Source organism: Miscanthus floridulus, chromosome 6, assembly GCF_019320115.1.
Source record: "Miscanthus floridulus cultivar M001 chromosome 6, ASM1932011v1, whole genome shotgun sequence".
NCBI lineage: Eukaryota > Viridiplantae > Streptophyta > Magnoliopsida > Poales > Poaceae > Miscanthus > Miscanthus floridulus.
Genome location: NC_089585.1, coordinates 136,492,814 through 136,509,653, shown reverse-complemented (window position 1 = coordinate 136,509,653; position 16,840 = coordinate 136,492,814). Strand labels below are relative to the sequence as shown.

Below are 16,840 nucleotides of genomic sequence, written 5' to 3'. Positions count from 1 at the left end.
TCTTTGCAAACTTCAGATGGTTCCTGTTCTCCGTTCCTACTTTCGTTTTTTGCTTCTAATTACTTGGAGCTAGCAGTGGTTCTAACTGATGTAGTAATGAGGTCTGAGGCCTATTAGTGACATACTTATTTTATCTTAACTGCTGTTATTGTATTGGAACTCAATTACATATGCAAATGAAGCTCTGCTCATTGCTGTGATCTATTTGCATTCTTCTTCCTTGCTTTGGTCCGGGCTGACACTGCCCCACGCCAAACACAATCTGAGTTTGGCAGTTGGTGGTAGTTGATCTTTAGCTGGGCTTTCAACTGTAAACCAAACACCATATCTATTTGGGCATGTTCGCATTGGTACAGAAAACCAAACAAGGGATTTGCTCCCCTAGGACCGGGCCTTGGCTGGCCTGGGACTGGCCTCAGGGCCAAGCCGACCACGTACACGCTTCCAAACACGTGCAAGGTGACTCTCTTTCTAAAAAAAACACTTTAGCCTTCACCTGCTGGAAAAAAAACTGTTTTCTAAATCTTGTAACATAAAGGAGCTGTAAAAGCTGCTCTTTTTTTTTTTGACATGAAAAACTGCTCTTCTTGAGTAAACACTGCAGCTGCAAGCCTGCAAGCAGTGCAAAAATGTTCAGTTCAGAAGACGACCGTCAGATTCAGATGCTGCGGCTGAGGAGGCCGCAGACGACCACAAGCCCGACAAGCAGCAGGCGATCTGTGTCTGCTGCAGGGCCCACTGTCAGGCTCAGGACGTCTTCTCCCAGCACCACCCCCGACTCCGTCTGCTTCCTCTTCGTCTCCGCCACGACCTCGCCGTCGGGGCCGCTGATCCTGTACTCCGATTTGCGCGGCACGCCGTCGATCCTGTAAACCTCCCCGCCGACGCAGACCGTCGCCACAGCTCTGCCACTGTCCTGCGGCCCTCCCTTCTTCAGGATCCGACGGGCCTTGCGAACACTGAACCATGGCTTGGAGCTCTCCTGCTCCATGCCTGCAGTGCTGGCACCGGCGGTGCGATAAGAGTAGCCCTTCCATGTCTCGAACGCCGCAAAATTCTGCAGGGAGAGAATCACACCCAAGTGTTAGCTACGCTAAGGTCTCATCAGAGATCAAGGACGGGATTACGGGAATACAGCAATGTCGTTGCATCGCATGCATTCACCTTCTTGAGCAGCTTGAGCAGCGTCCTGCCGTCGCCGTCCATGACGTACGCCTCGCGGCTGCGGCTGCAGGCATAGTTGTCGACGCGGTAGGCGACGCGGCCGTCCTCGCCGTAGACGGTGCACCCGTGGCCGCTCAGCACCAGCGACTTATTCCACACCGTGTACATCTGCTTCCCGGCCGCCGGATCATCATCAGTCGGAGTAGCGGCGCGTGGGTGGAGGTGAGCGGAGAGCGGCTGGATCTTAGTGATGGCCATTGATTTCTTCTGAACTTCTGATGAGGTAAGCGTCACTGCAATCATCTGCTGCATTGCCTGCATTCATTTATACATGGAGGCAATGCATGGCCGGCCACACCATGCCTGCATTTCGGATGTTACGAGTATTTTATTTGTTATCTTTAAGATAAGAATTATTAGGTGGGTTCTGTTCTCCCCCACAGTTTTCCTTTCAGAAAAAAGGTGGGTACGGTTCTGTTCTGCATGCAATGTTCACGAGGTCAATTTGAGCAAAACTTGTTTAGTCAGGGATCTGATACTGTACTATCTCTGTCTTTTGGAATTAAAGTGATGCTGCATGGACATTATACGCTTTGTACACCATGGTGTCTCCTGTATTTCCAAGTATTTTTCTGACTCATTTTTCTCCACATCTTTCTGTTGGGGGGTGCTCAGTGCTCTGTTAAACGCGTGCGGTGTCACAACGCGGATGTATTTTATTTTCCTTCTTTCTTTAGCTTCGTAGCAGGAGAGCATCTGTAGTTCAGACCTTTCTAATCTGGAATGTGTGTGATTTCACTATGCTTAGTGGCTCAATACGCTCCTTTTTTTTCCAAGACCATAGCTTTAGTTTAGTACTACCTCTGCCCTAAAACTGCTGCCGTTTTAGTTTTTTGCTAAATTAAATTTCTCTAATTTTGACCAAGTTTATAGATATATTGACATCTACCAATTTGATAAAAAAAACATTTAATGTTATTGATACATAGATATGTACGTTTTCTATTAATTTGGTCAAAGTTAGAGAAGATTTACTTACTATAAAACTTAAAAGACCTAATTTTGGAATTAAGAGAGTAGTATATGTAGCAGTAGCAGAAGTGTTGAGTGACTGGACTCTGAAACAGTTGGGGTAAGCTATTTGTTTGAAAAGATGTCGGTCATAGATTTTCATAATGCCTGCTCCTCCCACGCCCCCCCCCCCCCCCCCCCCCCCCCCCCCCCACACACACACACACGCCCCCACACACACACATTTTGGTTTCTTTTCCCTACTTTATATATGTGGAAAGAGGCGTCGACTGGGGATCAATATCTGAAAAGTTACAACAATTTTACTTAAAAGCAATCCATACACATTTTCATTTCGTTATTTAAAAGAAGCATTTTCATTCGACCAGCTGGCTCCATGGCAATCACATAACGCTCATAAAGTTATTCGTCACTTGAAACTTCACTGGTTCCAAAAATTACTCTGTTTTGAAAGATAGGAGCTTGCTTGGATGGAGTTCCTTGAAGTTTTCCTGCATGAATCCAAAGCGAACTTAACTATACCTGCTAGTGACCTAAACATATATTGTTTAGAACTGCACTACATACACATTGCACTTTTGTTCTCTCCACACATTCAGATGTTCTATTTAAAGAAAAACGTTATTCGCGGGAAGTTTGGAGAAGGAGCGTGTGATTCGGTCAACAAATTGTTTTTCGCTACACATTATTCTATACACCGCAAAGATTCCTTCCGTCCTGTGGAGTATATATAGATACTATCTATAATTATAATGCACCCGTGCTTTCCATGCCTTTGGAGCAAGCAAACAATTCGATCGGATGAATAATGATGCTATTCACAAGTATTCCATTGCATCACATCGATCGATCAGGCACAACTGAATGTCTGCATCTGCAGATAGTTTATGAGCATTATGGAGTAGTTCAGACGCTAATCCGCACGAGCCTTCCAAATGCTATGGCAGGCAGGCCTTAGCACTAATTGTTAAATCCGACGATGTCTCTCGCGATAATCTCGTTGAGCTGGAAGCTAATTCATTATCTGACATATATAGACATCCATTTTGACCCGTTCGACTTACTCCATATTCGGCTTGTCGGTTTGTTTTTTCAGCCAAAACAGTTTTTTTTTTCACAACAATTCACTGTTCTTCAATCAGTTTCAGTCCAAATTCAAGCCAAACGGGGCCTTTACGGTGACATCGGCACATCGCAATGCAAGAAAGTCAGAGACTGCCGCTTCCCGAAAAGCAGGAAACAACACTTCATCGCAAAGACACACACAAGTGCATGCACTCTAGGTGGATTATTAGGGAAATACTAATAGAGTTTTATTTGATGTATACTGCCAATCTGCCATGTGTGGATAAGCAGTGGTCTGTAAACAAATGTTAATTTGTGGGTGGCCCCGGTGCTGACATCACGCAAAATTAAAGGATGCGACGAACATGAACAAGAAAGAAATCGGCCGCCATGCACATCACTCCATGGAAGAAGCGAATGGAAACTAAACCTACTAAGGAGTAGTACAGAGGTACTGAATAAAACAATCAGATAGATGTTGAGATCTGATCGCACATGTTTCCCGTTACTCTGAGTCTCTGAGGTTAGTTGGGATCCTGATGACCTGCATTGGATGAAGTGAGCCCTGCCCAATGCCAAAAGAACATGGGCAGAGAGGTTTACCTTCTCTGTTCGTTTGTGCTATTCAGCCAGCTTTAATCTATATAAATCAGCTGTGGAACAGTATTTTTCTCTCACAGCAAACCAGCCGTATAAATCAGTAAAAGCTGATTTAATACCAGCCGAACAGCGCTCATAGCTGACGCCCTGTGGACTGGAACATTACTGTATTGTTAGGCTAGTAGAGAAGTAACGTCTGAAATGAACTCTAGAACATTACTGTAATCGACGTCCTGTTCGCTTGGCTTATAAGCCGTATTTTTTTAATCAATGAACAATATTTTTTTTTTCATAATAAATTAGCGAACAGTACTTTCAGTCATAGCTTATCAGTCCAGCGAACAAGGAGTTTTTATTCGTTCTTTATCATGCACTGCCATGTAGCGTGTCCAATATATTTGGCACTTGGCTACAAGGGATTAGATAAGACTTAAAGTATCTAGTACTTCTTGAAGCCGCTGCTACTTGTTGGACTATGTGGTTATGCAGAAATACAATGGTATTTGAAAACAAACAAATGTCATTTTTGCAGGTTATTTTCTCGCATTGGCTTCGTACCTAGGCTATTCTCCGGAAGACAGGATATGGTTGTAGCGGCCTCACATTTCTTGGAGAAGGTGACCGAGAAATATTTTATCGAGGCACATGGCTGACGGTCTAGTATTTGAATTGATAGCCATTAATGTATCCCTTTTATTTCGGTTCTTGTGTAAGGTTGTGTGTCGTCCAGGCAGAGGCCTGCATGTTCGTTTGAATTTATCAGTTTGGCTTATCAATTATGGTATATTATTTTTTTCTCACAACCAATCAGCCAACGGTACTTTTTAGCCCGGCTTTTTAGCTTGAACTTATCAGGCCGGCTTATCAGTCATTGTATAGTATTTTTTTCTCACAACAAATCAGCATCAGCCGACTTATCAGCCGTAGAAACCATCATCCGAACAGTTGATGTATCAATAAAACTTCCCTTTTGGAAAAAAAAAGTGTGGATAAACAGTGCTCTGTAAACAAAAGTTTGTGGGTGGCCCCTGGTGCTGACATCGAGCAGAAGGATGCGATGAACATGAACAAGGATAGAATTCGGCCACCATGCACTGATGCACATAACTCCATGGAAGATGGAAGAAACAAATGGAAACTGAACCTACTGAGGAGTAGTACATAAGGATGGCAACGGGTCGGGTTCGGATCGGGTGGAGTCTCCGTGCACCCAAAACCGAAACCCGAAATTAAAACCCGAATCCGCCCCGAAAACCGATTCGGGTGGAAATCCATCACCAAAACCAAACCCGCGGATACCCAAAACCCGAACGGATACCCGAAACCCGCGGATATATATACACATATTCACATGTATAAACAAGAGGCAACAAATAATAAATATTTTCATGAGTCAACTTTAAATAAATTTAATAATCTAAGTAAACAAATTATTATTAGTATATTATAAAGCATGAGTTTTAATTCCAAATGATTTATTTCGGATATCCATTGGATATCCACGGGTGAAAAACCAAACCCGAAACCGAACCCGATTGGTTTCGGGGCCCCGAACCCGAAAACCGTGGGTGAAAAACCATCCCCAAACCCGAACCCGTAGAACCCCAAACCCGCGGATATCCACCCCAAACCCGATCCGTTGCCATCCTTAGTAGTACATACCGCAGTAGTGCAAAAACAATGAGATCGATGTTGAAATCTGGTCGCACATGTTTCCCATTACTCTGAGGTTAGTTGGGATCCTGAACTGCGTTTGATGAAGCGAGCCCATGCCAATTGCCAAAAGACCATGGTCCATGGATAGCTGCAATTAAGCTCAAATATGTAGCTAGTTAGTTAGTTACACTTACATAGCTGCACTTAGGGCAGTCCCAATAAAAGAAACTAGTAGTTTCTATAACATAGGATACCGCACCAAAAAAAAGTACTGCTTTCCAACCCATGGTTTCTATGAGTAATAACTATTTTCTCTTTCTCTCTCCCAACTCTATCTTTTCCTCCAATAGGAGTACGACACGAGCTCCCTACAAACTGGTGATTTCTCTCCAATGGCGATTTCATGGTTTCTTGGTGCATTGGGTCAAGAGTAGACCTGGTTTCTTCATGAAGAAACCATTTCTATGATTTTTGCTCTCTTTCTTCATTAATTACGTTGCCATGTCAGCATTTTGCCTACGTGGCAAGTCATTTAATGAGGATAGAAATCATCATCAATGCACCATTGGGACTGCCCTTAGTCATTGTTTGGCTGCACTCTAATCCACCCTAGTTTACATGTATTGAGGTGAAATGGGATTAAAATATAAATTTTTTAACTTTTCACCTCAATCCACCCCCACACAAGCACGCACTCACAATCACTCTCCACTGGCGGCTAGAGAAGTAAATGTCTGAAATGAACTCTAGAACACTACTCCAAGATAAGTGCGTGCGGATAGTAATCGTAGGTACCTGCCTGTAATCATGGTATAACCATGAAGCATTTTGTTGCCTTCTTCAGCATCCTACGTACGAGTACGATTAATAATCAATCAAAACCCCAGAGACAGCTGGTAAACGTGATCGATGCCAATAATGAATCGAAGTTGCTCATTGCTGACTAGGAGTACTTCTGTTGTACATACAAAGAAAAGGAGCTCGATAGATGGAACATGCATGCATAAACAATTTTTGGTACAGCACTATTCTATCATATTTTGCATGACGCGTATAAGAACACAAGTTCCCGATGATCCGTTTATAATTTTAATCTGGCCTCCGAAATATATATGGGTGAGCAGCCATGTACACCCGGCACCATCACACATCCTCATCATCAGCGGCAGAGCAACCAGCGCGCCCTCTCGCCCCTCCCGATGGCCAAGATCCAGCCTTTGCCCGCAGCCTCGTCGCCGGCGCCGCCCTCCTCCACGGATGAGGGACAGCAGGTGTACACGGTGTGGATGAAGTCGCTGGTGTTCAACGGCAACGGCTGCACGGTGTACGGCGCGGACGGCGGCGTGGCGTTCCGCGTCGACAACTACTGCTGCAGGGGCGGCCGCGAGGCCTTCCTCATGGACCGCGACGGCAGGACGCTCGTCGGGATCCGGAGACGGAGCTGCTTCGGGATGTTCAGGAGATGGGAGGCCTGCCGGTACTCCGAATCCGAGTCCGACGGCGGCGGCGAGGAGACGATGACGCCGTGGTTCGCGGTGCGCAAGGCTCCGGGCGGCGGAGCCGCCGTGACGATGCATGGCAGCGGGAGGACGTACGCGATCGTCGGCGGGTGCTCGCGCAAGCCGGACTACAGAATCTTCAGCGGCGCCGCCGACGGCGGCGTTGCCGTGGCGGCGGTCGCGCGGAAGCAGACGCCGGCCGGGGTGGTTCTTGGAGACGACGTCCTGACGCTGACGGTGGCGCCGGGGACGGACCATCTCCTCGTGCTGGGCTTGGTCGTCGTCTGTGGCCTCATGAACCGTTGCTTGTGATGGCCGATGGCGATGACTTCATCACAGCCAAGCATGTGATTTCTTCATGCGTTTTCTCTCTCTCGATCAGCTAGACTGATTCTTAGGAGGATACAGTGTGAGAGCGTGTTTCATAGGTACGTAGTTGGCCATTTTTCCCACCAATTTGAGGACACTTTCCACTTTTTGGTGGATGTATTTTTGTATCCGGATTCTACGGATGTATAACTGTATGCTGGCCATATATACATAATCTTCTGAAGCAGACATTTTCCCATTACAGACATTAGTTTCACTTTTTCATTTCTGAACATCCTATCATTGGGTCATAAGTTTAGCATGAACAACCTCAGCATAATATGTAAGTAAATTCTTGTGTCACTTCACAAATCCAGGAGCTACTACAGGTAGCAAATATTTCATTACACAAAAGTATATACTCAATAAAATTTGAGCTCAACATAATCGGAGATAATTTGTGCCATGTATGATAAAAATTACTGCTCTGGAGTATAAACATGCGTGGAAGAACCTATGTTATGAAATTTCAGATATGCAATCATAACGGTTCATACTTCATATAACAGAGTTTACTTGCGTAATTTTGTTGAGGTGAACTGTTCAAACATTCGATCGTTTACTATACGCCATTGCGATATATTTTTTTGGTTGATTTGTTATATTGTTGAGACCATCAATATAGCTCTGACTTCAGAAAGTACCCAAAAAAAACCCTGTAGGCTGTAGTAGTTGCTCTGCTCGCTGCCTTTATGCAGCTGTACTTTTCATTTAACGATAGCCTACTGGGATATAAATTGATTAACCTCTTCAACAATTAAATATAAGAACATATTTCATATACAGGATTAGCAAGACACAAATAATAATAGTACCTTTTTTATGGATCTTTTTTTTTTTTGCTCTTATAATAGCTTTTAGGTTGATTTAGGGGCACTATGCCATATAGTATTTTTGCAAATATATTGATTATAGGTTGATTCTATAAAATGTTTATCTAAAATGAATTAAGAGGCTGAGACTAGCGGAAAGCGGAAAAAGCCTTGACAGCCTACGTAATTTAATGGGCATTGCCCTTATAGAGTGGATTGTGCTATTTCTACTTAGGTAATTGCGCCTAGTTTCTCCTGATTTATTTCCTGCACATTATATCATTTTCTCATACCGTTTATCCTAGATAATAATCATAGATAATCACTTTCAACTATAGGGATTACTTCTTCTCTCAAAAAACAAAAGAAAGTAGGAGTGACTTTGACCCTAAAAGTGCAAAGCACATAGGTACGGAGAACCGCACATATTGCACTTTTATTCTCGTCCATTCATTAAGGTTTCTTTATTTGGAAATGTTGATGCGCCAATTTATTTTTTTCAACCCACAAGTTCTTTGGCTAGTTATATTTACTCTCAATTGTCAACTCCTTTTATTTTATATGCTAATTTCCAGCCCGCCAATGGTCATTCTGTCTTGTGATATAGTACAACTACAATGTACTACACATGGGTCTCATGGTTTGGGAGAAAATTAATCTTCGGAAATCGGAAGTCTTCCAAGGCATCACATCGATCGAGCTTGTACAACTGCATCTGCAAATAATTTACTCTAGCACAGTTGGTAATCTGCACAAGGCTCCTAATTTCCTGACGGCTTCTCCCCATTGTTTAGTCTGATGATGGCTGTTCTGCTCAATATAAGGTGTTCATCTTGTCCTTGCCATTATTTACAAGCCAACCAATTATCTACTCCAAAAAAGCAGGACACAAGTGCATGCACTCTAGGAACGTAATGCATAATATACTATTGTTTATTGTTGCATATATGGATGGACTTTTGGTATACCACGTGTGGATGAGTTTGTTATGGGTGTCTGTCGCTGTAGATGACATCATAGAAAAGGGGACGAACAACAATATAAATCGGCCGCCACATCATTTCAAGTAGGAGAAGCCGCCAGAAAATTGTAATCAGGCCTACTAATTAGGCGTGACACACTGACACTGTCAGTACTTATCCTTCAGCCGAATAGAACAATGTGCTTCTGACGATCGATGTGGAAACCTGATCGCACGTGTTAAATTCGCTGTTCCTCTGGGATCAGATCATAATCTTAGACGGCATTTGAAGAAGCGATGGGGCCTCTCGATTACATCCATGTCCATGCAGAGTCATAAGATCATGGAAAGACTCGTCTGTTACAATTACTGTGCTTCATAGCTAGTCATGTTCGTTTTTTTTATAATCCGTACTTTTCACCTTGTTTTTTCAGCCGGAACAGTGTTTTTCTCTCACAACAAATCAGCCAGAACAGTGTTTGAGTTGTTTTTCAGCGAAGCGAACGTGGCCTTACTATAGCACAATAAGGTCTGGATCTGGTGAAATCCTCCGATCAGTTTTTCACGAGCGTGTCCTTGTGACATGTATTTTATTAAGCAGAGTAGAGTTTGACTGGTTACAATATCCCAAGTAATCCATAGATTACCGTAGAAGGATGGAAGCCAACACGACCCAAATAAACCTGACTTAAATTATATTACATGAGAGTTGTGCAACCAATTGGGCAGGTCCCAACGAGACTAGCAAGCCTCCTCGAACATACACTTGAACCCCGCAACATCGAACTTCATAAGCGCACGAAGTGCGTCCCTTTTTGCGGAGTCGAGCGGGCCCTGGAATGACCGCTGGAAGTCTGCCACTACCTGGTTATCTGACGGTTGTGAGGCGGTGGGTTCCCACTTGGACACAAGCACCTTCTGCGCTTGAAGGGTGGCGTTAGGGGCCTGAGAGGCACACTATGCCGCCAGACACGTGCTACGGCGGATGGTGACCAACGACGGAGAGCGACGGGTTCGACGTCGAGGTGGCGCCTTGAGGATGGGAGTCTTCAGCGGGGCGGAGACACGCCTAGCAAACTCCCTGCCGAGGGCCGAAGGAGAAACGTTGTCGTTGTCCGGTTGCCGATCCCACGTCAGCATAGAGGGAGGTGGCTGATCGTCACCATCCACCCCCAGTGCCTCAGCATCCGTGAAGCTGAGCTGAACTATCCGTGGAGGCGAACGGGTGTCCGCCAACGATGCCTGAACCTCCAGAGATGCCGCAGTCGGAGTAGACGGGCGCCCAAGCGCTGGAGCACCCGCTGATCGACTGACAACAAGCGAGGCATCGAGCTCATTGAGCATCGGGTCGACCCAAACGGGGGGCCTAGCGCCCTCGCGCAGCGCCACCACGAGCGGATCAGACTCTTGGGAGCAGCGTGCAGTAGTAGAAGTAGCGACGTTGCCAATCGCGGCAATGTAGATCTCCCGCGGCAATGTAGATCTCCTTCGGCAGCTTGCTCCGGCACCGCCGGCGTCGTCGACGGAAGCCATTGGTACCCCCCACAGCCACCTGCGTGGCTCCGTCGGAGCCACCATGTGGCGCGTGAAGGGAGGGCCGTGAGCCACCGCCTCCTGCCTCCGACGCTGTCGCCGCGGCACGCCTAGGCCACTTGCAGTCCCTAGCGAGGTGACGGTAGTCGTGACAGCGCAGACAACGCCGTGGCAACCAGCAGGTCACTACTCGGTGTGAGTATGAAAGGCAGTTGAAACATCTGCCGTGTAGCTCTGTCGGGATCTTTCGAGCTTGCGAAAGCTGCTTCTTGGTTGAGGCGACCGCAGGTCGTGTCTCCTGCTATTGGAGAATCTCAAGTCGTTTGATACTAGATCACCCTCTCTCTTGTTCTCTACGCCATAGATGAACTTGGCTAGCTGTCGGACGGAGGAGAGGCAGCGTCGGGACGGCAGCGAGGAGGAGAGGCCACCGAGGTGGCGCGCGCCGCCTCCTGCTGATTGTCCTACAGCTCTAGGGGCTACACCACTAAATGTGTCCTTTAGGCGAGGTTTGGTTAATGCAAATCGGATCGCTTGGTTTGATCTAGTATCAAAAGTAGTAAATGTTCACCCATCAAATGCGAGAGATGATGTTTTCCGATGGAACCTTTGTACAAAAGGCTTGTTCACAGTCAGTTCCATGTATAGAAATTTGATCCAACAAGATATACTTCCTGACAAAAGTCCTCTTTGGAAATTAAAAATACCATTGAAAATTAAAAATTTCCTATGGTATTTAAAAAAGGTGTAACACTTACGAAAGATAATTTAGCAAAGAGGAACTAGCAAGGAAATGTCAAAAGTTGTTTCTGTAGTTCTGATGAAACTATCCAACATTTTGTTTTTTGATTGCCATTTTGCCAGCTTTGTTTGGAATACTATGCATATCACGTTTGGAATTCAACCACCTATTAGCTTCGCTAATCTGTTTGGTTCTTGGCTACATGGATTAAGTCCAAAGCTAAGAAGCCAAATTTTGCTTGGAGCTGCTGCACTTTGTTGGACGATTTGGTTGAATAGAAATGATGTGGTATTTAACAAGGCTAAATCTTATACTTCTATGCAGGTAATTTTCAAGGCAACTTATTGGATACGACACTGGTCCATGCTGTATAGGGAGGAGGAGTGACCTTTGTTCATGGAAGGCTGCACAAGATGAGAGACTTTGCTCTTAGCTATCTTAGCGAAATTTGGCTGAAATTTCAGGAACCACATTGAGGCTTAGCGCTTTGCTTTGTTTTTGTGCTTTTTTTCAGGGCGGAATCTTTTTTTCCTTTTCTTGAAATTTCGTGAGCCTTATGATTCTGTTTTGTACATGAACCTTGAGCTTTGTACTATCTCTGGACGGTAGAGGATGAGACTTTGTTCCATTATAAAAAAATCCAAGTAAACAGGGCCTGTTTTAATAGCATTGCTGCAGTTCAACGCCTACCTGTACACCTGTAGAAGTACATCAGTGAAGGTTTTAGTTACCTACCAAAGTATACCAAACCATGCTAAAATTTTTCTAAACTCCAGAGACACGCGCACACACTTGGTAAACGTGATGATAATTGTAACCTTCTCAGTGCTGACTCGTACAAAACTAGAATGAGCATAACAACTTTGTTAAAGCACTATAATCTATCATTTCCCATGACGCGTATAGGAACAAGCACCCAGTTACCCGCTCGAATTTTTAGGGCCCGTTTGTACCCCTCTAGTTTTTGCCTGTTTTCAAGAATCTGATTTTTGAAAACTGGATGGGATCCAAAGGCTACTTTTTACTCTCAGTTTTTGCTAGATTCTTAAAAACCAGAAAGCTATTGATACGCTAGTTTCTTGTAACCCTATGAGCAACAAATGAAGACAGATTCTTAAAAACTGAGACATTCAAACACCCCATCAGTTTTTACTCAGAATCCAGATTTTAGAGATTAGAGATAAAAACTTGTTTTTAAGAATTTAAAACTCATCCAAACAGCCCTTAATAAGTCTCTGAAACTAGAAAAAAAAACAATAGATGGGCCTATAAATATATGTGGGTGACCAGTCATCGTCTCACTGCAGCCTGCAGCTAGCTACCGACAGCAGCAGACCAAGCAAGCAATCAGAGAGGAGCTCTGCTAGCTCTTGGACACCATCAATGGCCAAGATCCAGCCCCTGCCTCTGCCTGCAGCTGCATCATCGCCTCCCTCCTGCTCTCCCTCAGGGATGAGCGGCGGAGCTTCCAGAAGCAAGCAGAGTACACGGTGTGGATGAAGTCGCTGGTCTTCAACGGCAACGGCTGCACCGTCTACGGCGCCGACGGCAGCGTCGCCTTCCTTGTCGACAACTACGGCTGCCGCGGCGGCCGCGAGGTGTTCCTCATGGACCGCGCCGGGAAGACCCTCATCAGGGTCCAAAGGAAGGGCCTCCCTGGGGTGTTCAGGAGGTGGGAGGCCTGCCGGTGCTCTGATGACGGCGAGGAGACGACGACGCCGTGGTTCAGAGTGCAAAAGATGGGTGCTGGGAAGAACGGAGCCACCGTGACGATGACGCACCATGTAAGTGGTGGCAGCGGGCCCGCGTACACGATTCAAGGGTGCACTGGCAAGTCGGGCTACCAAGTCACCGGCGCTGGAGGCGCGGTCGCGGCGGCGGTCGAGCAGAAGCGGACGCCGTCCGGGGTTGCGCTGGGGGACGATGTCCTGACGCTGGCGGTGGGGGCCGGGACGGATCATCTGCTCGCCTTGGGTTTGGTGGTCATCTGTGGCCTGATGAATCGGTGCTTGTGATGGCACAGTAGGGAATTAATGGCTGAGGATTCTCCATGGAAGTGCTGCTCCGTCACAAGAACGAATTTGTTCTTCTCTTTGTGCAATTTTTGCAGCTAGTTGCTCCATCTTCTCAGCTAGATGAGTACTAGGAACTAGGAAGATCCTAGTGCGGTGAGAGATTGGCGAAAGTATGCTGTAGAAATTAGAGTTTGTTCCAGAGGTAGCATCTTGGATCCTTTTTCCCACCAACCTGAGGACCCTTCCCCTCTTTTCGGTGGATGTTTCTTCCTGGATCCTATAGTATCGTTGTCAAATTGTAATGCTGTACTTAAGTGTCGGCGATATTGGACAGTAACAAATACACAGTACTTATTTTTGAGCATACACACTTGAGCTTATATGATTGCTTTTCTCTTCAATAAGTATAAAAAAAGAAGGGCCTTACTTCCAGTTCCAGGTGCCCATGCACCCATTAACATTTTCTTGTGCTCATTTTCTTTCTATGTCCCCACTCCACCTCCCCTCTACGCTTCCTCATGTCGCCAATTCCCGTTCGGCCCGGGCGTCGCTGCCCTCCCCATCTTCCCGTACCACAACAATCGCTAATCATAGGATCTCGCTTGTCCATGTCCAGCTCGACTACCCCTGCCTCCACCGCCACCGGTGCTGATCCCATGCATGATCTCTTTCTTCGGCCAATGTCCCTGCCACTTGCACCACCAAACCGCCATCTTCGCCCACCACCCCACCCTGTCGCTGTCTCTTCCGCCGAAGTTAACTTGTTATAGACATTCCTTAATAACGTGAACCACCAAACCACCGAACCTTGCACAGTCGAAGTTAAGCATTTCCGGAAAAAAAAATTATTGCTTCTCTTTGTTGATATCTTGTTAACTTGTTATAGACATTCCTTAATAATGAACCCTTTTACGGTCATCCAAAAGGCACCAAATCCATAGCTTGATTTTCTTTTTTGCGATAGAAAACTCCAAGTTATAATTTGCTACCAAAATCTATGCTGCAAAGTTACAACTTATTTAACGTTTAGTTTAACATGAACAAAGGTCTTATTGTCCAAACAACGTGATCTGTGAAGAGTCTAACTTCAATTGAACATCCTTCTAGAGCTCCTGCGGGTCATTTCAAAACAAAAAAAAGGGGTTCAATGGAACAAAGAGACACGATGAATTAAGTTATTAAGATGGTAAACCCAGGTAAACTGTAGCATTGTATAGCACCATAAAGTGCTGCCTAGTGTAACTGTCTAATAACTCTAATAAAATGCATTGCGTACCGTTGTTCTAGCATGGGCGCATGGCCCCCAATTTTTGAAGTCGTAACAATGCGTTTACCTGACTTTGCTCCATCAAAGGCCCTTCATTTGTCTAGCTAGGTACTACATTATATCAAAGATGTGGTTACCCGAGAGCACATATATATTCTGGTAACTCTAACCTAACTAATCAAACATACTTTGACTATGTCTAGGATGTACTTCCTCTGTTTCAAATTATAAGACATTTTGATATTTTTATATTCATAGTTTTTACTATATATGTATCTAGACATAACATATATCTAAGTGCACAATAAAAGTAATGAATCTAGAAAAGCCAAAACGTCTCATAATTGTGAACGGAGGGAGTAGAACCGATGGATCTTGAGGGAGGACGAAAGTTTAGAGATGAAGAAAAATAGATTATTTCAAATAGCTAAACTAATTTTTCATGCTTGGATCATGGCTTGCTAAGACACAAAAGCAATTTTGTTAACAAAGCTACTGAGTTTCATGCACCGAGAAATTTGACCCAAAAGGTCAAGTTTTGACTCTCAATATAGGTTGTCCATGACCTACTGATCGGCAACTCAGCATTATCATTCCTGCAAATGCACATGTCCATGATCTATGGCTTACAGCACTACGTGTATGGTATAATACTCGGTGTTAGATACGTGAATATGTCATATATAGTTAACTTTAAGATTTAGGTGGGCTCTCTATGCAATGTTCACAAGGTTTAATTCAAGCAAACTTTGTTTAAGTAGGCGAGTAGCTCATCAGGGATGAGACGATACCGTCACTACTACAGGAATACATGTTTGTAGGGGTGGTTCAGTCTAGAACCGCCCCCTACAATACAAATTTTCACCAAAAAAAATTCAAATTTACAATTCAAATTCGACCAGAATATATATATATATAGGGAGAGTATGTTCAGTAGCCAGCTACAAAATAAGTTATTCTTTAGTCACCTCCATTTACGATAATTTTATATACTAATTTACGATAATATCAATACATATTTACGATAGTTGGGTTACTATAACACATGGAGATATTTACTATAACATTATAGTAAACCACTTAGCAAGGAGTTAATATAATCTCATAAATTAACATAGTAATTATCGTAACTCAAAGTGGCTACAGAATAAGTTATTTTGTAACCAGCTACATAGTAGTATATATATATATATATATATATATAATTCAAATCTGACCACAAGCATAAGAGCATTATATAAACTACCATTACAAGTCTAATTCAATATAATTCAAATCTGACCACAAGCACAAGGGCATTATATAAACTACCATTACACAAAAATATGTATATGCATATATAATTCAAATCTAACCACAAGCACAAGAGCATTATATAAACTACCATTACAAGTCTAATTCACAAGAATATATATAATCCATCATTAAATAGACATAATTCGCAAGTCTAATTCATTCCACAAGTCCAAACCGTCCCACAAGATAACACCATTGTCAAATTTCATACACATTGTTATCAACGGTCTAAAGTTGGCTTTTCAGTCTCACGAAGGTGTTGGTACTAAGGATTTCTACCTAAGTCAGAATCTCGGTCATGGTAGGTACCTTTGACGTGTATAATTTGGTCCAATATAAAGTTGCAAAGGCTGTCGACGAGGTCTAAGAGTTGGTCATCCTTGTATGTGTCTCTTTTTATTTTTTTTCTCTTCTTTCCACTACAAGAGAATAAGTTTCGGTTTAGTATTTCATATCATGTGCGAAGTTTTTATACTACGGGTGAATAGGTTCAAACTTACCCTTAAGGGGTGTCTCCTGTAGACACCAGTGTTACTTATCATAGAACATACATAATATCCACAATGTACACTCCTAGGCTTTTGCTTGGGACACTGTGTGTTTTTACATATGGAAATGTTAAGTAATGCTTTTGACAGCCATGTAATGAAGCACTAAAGTAAGTTACACTTATCGCACATAGTGTTTTTATAGCCAGCATTTCCTTTCTTACTGGATCATGCCTTCCGTGATGTTCATTGACATAGAACCTGAATGCCCTGTTCGAATTATTTTAGCAAATGCAACTTGTTAGTATCTAAAAGTGAACGTTACAAGTATGTATACAAAC

At 44.0% G+C, this 16,840-nt stretch overlaps 2 protein-coding genes and 1 pseudogene across 2 annotated transcripts; 2 read left to right on the top strand and 1 right to left on the bottom strand.

Moving 5' to 3' along the window:
* Positions 1 to 658: 658 nt before the first annotated feature.
* Positions 659 to 1,422, bottom strand: LOC136459791 (protein LURP-one-related 11-like). Its single transcript, XM_066459632.1, has 2 exons — positions 1,165 to 1,422; positions 659 to 1,057 (listed from the first exon to the last, which is right to left on the bottom strand). The coding sequence occupies exons 1-2, from the start codon at positions 1,420 to 1,422 to the stop codon at positions 659 to 661; spliced, it is 657 nt and encodes a 218-aa protein (XP_066315729.1).
* A 5,276-nt stretch (positions 1,423 to 6,698) lies between these two features.
* Positions 6,699 to 7,433, top strand: LOC136459790 (protein LURP-one-related 11-like). Its single transcript, XM_066459631.1, has one exon. It carries the CDS (start codon positions 6,717 to 6,719, stop codon positions 7,326 to 7,328), a length of 612 nt encoding a protein of 203 aa, XP_066315728.1. The 5' UTR covers positions 6,699 to 6,716; the 3' UTR covers positions 7,329 to 7,433.
* Positions 7,434 to 12,816: 5,383 nt separating this feature from the next.
* Positions 12,817 to 13,796, top strand: LOC136459789 (protein LURP-one-related 11-like; annotated as a pseudogene).
* Positions 13,797 to 16,840: the final 3,044 nt, after the last annotated feature.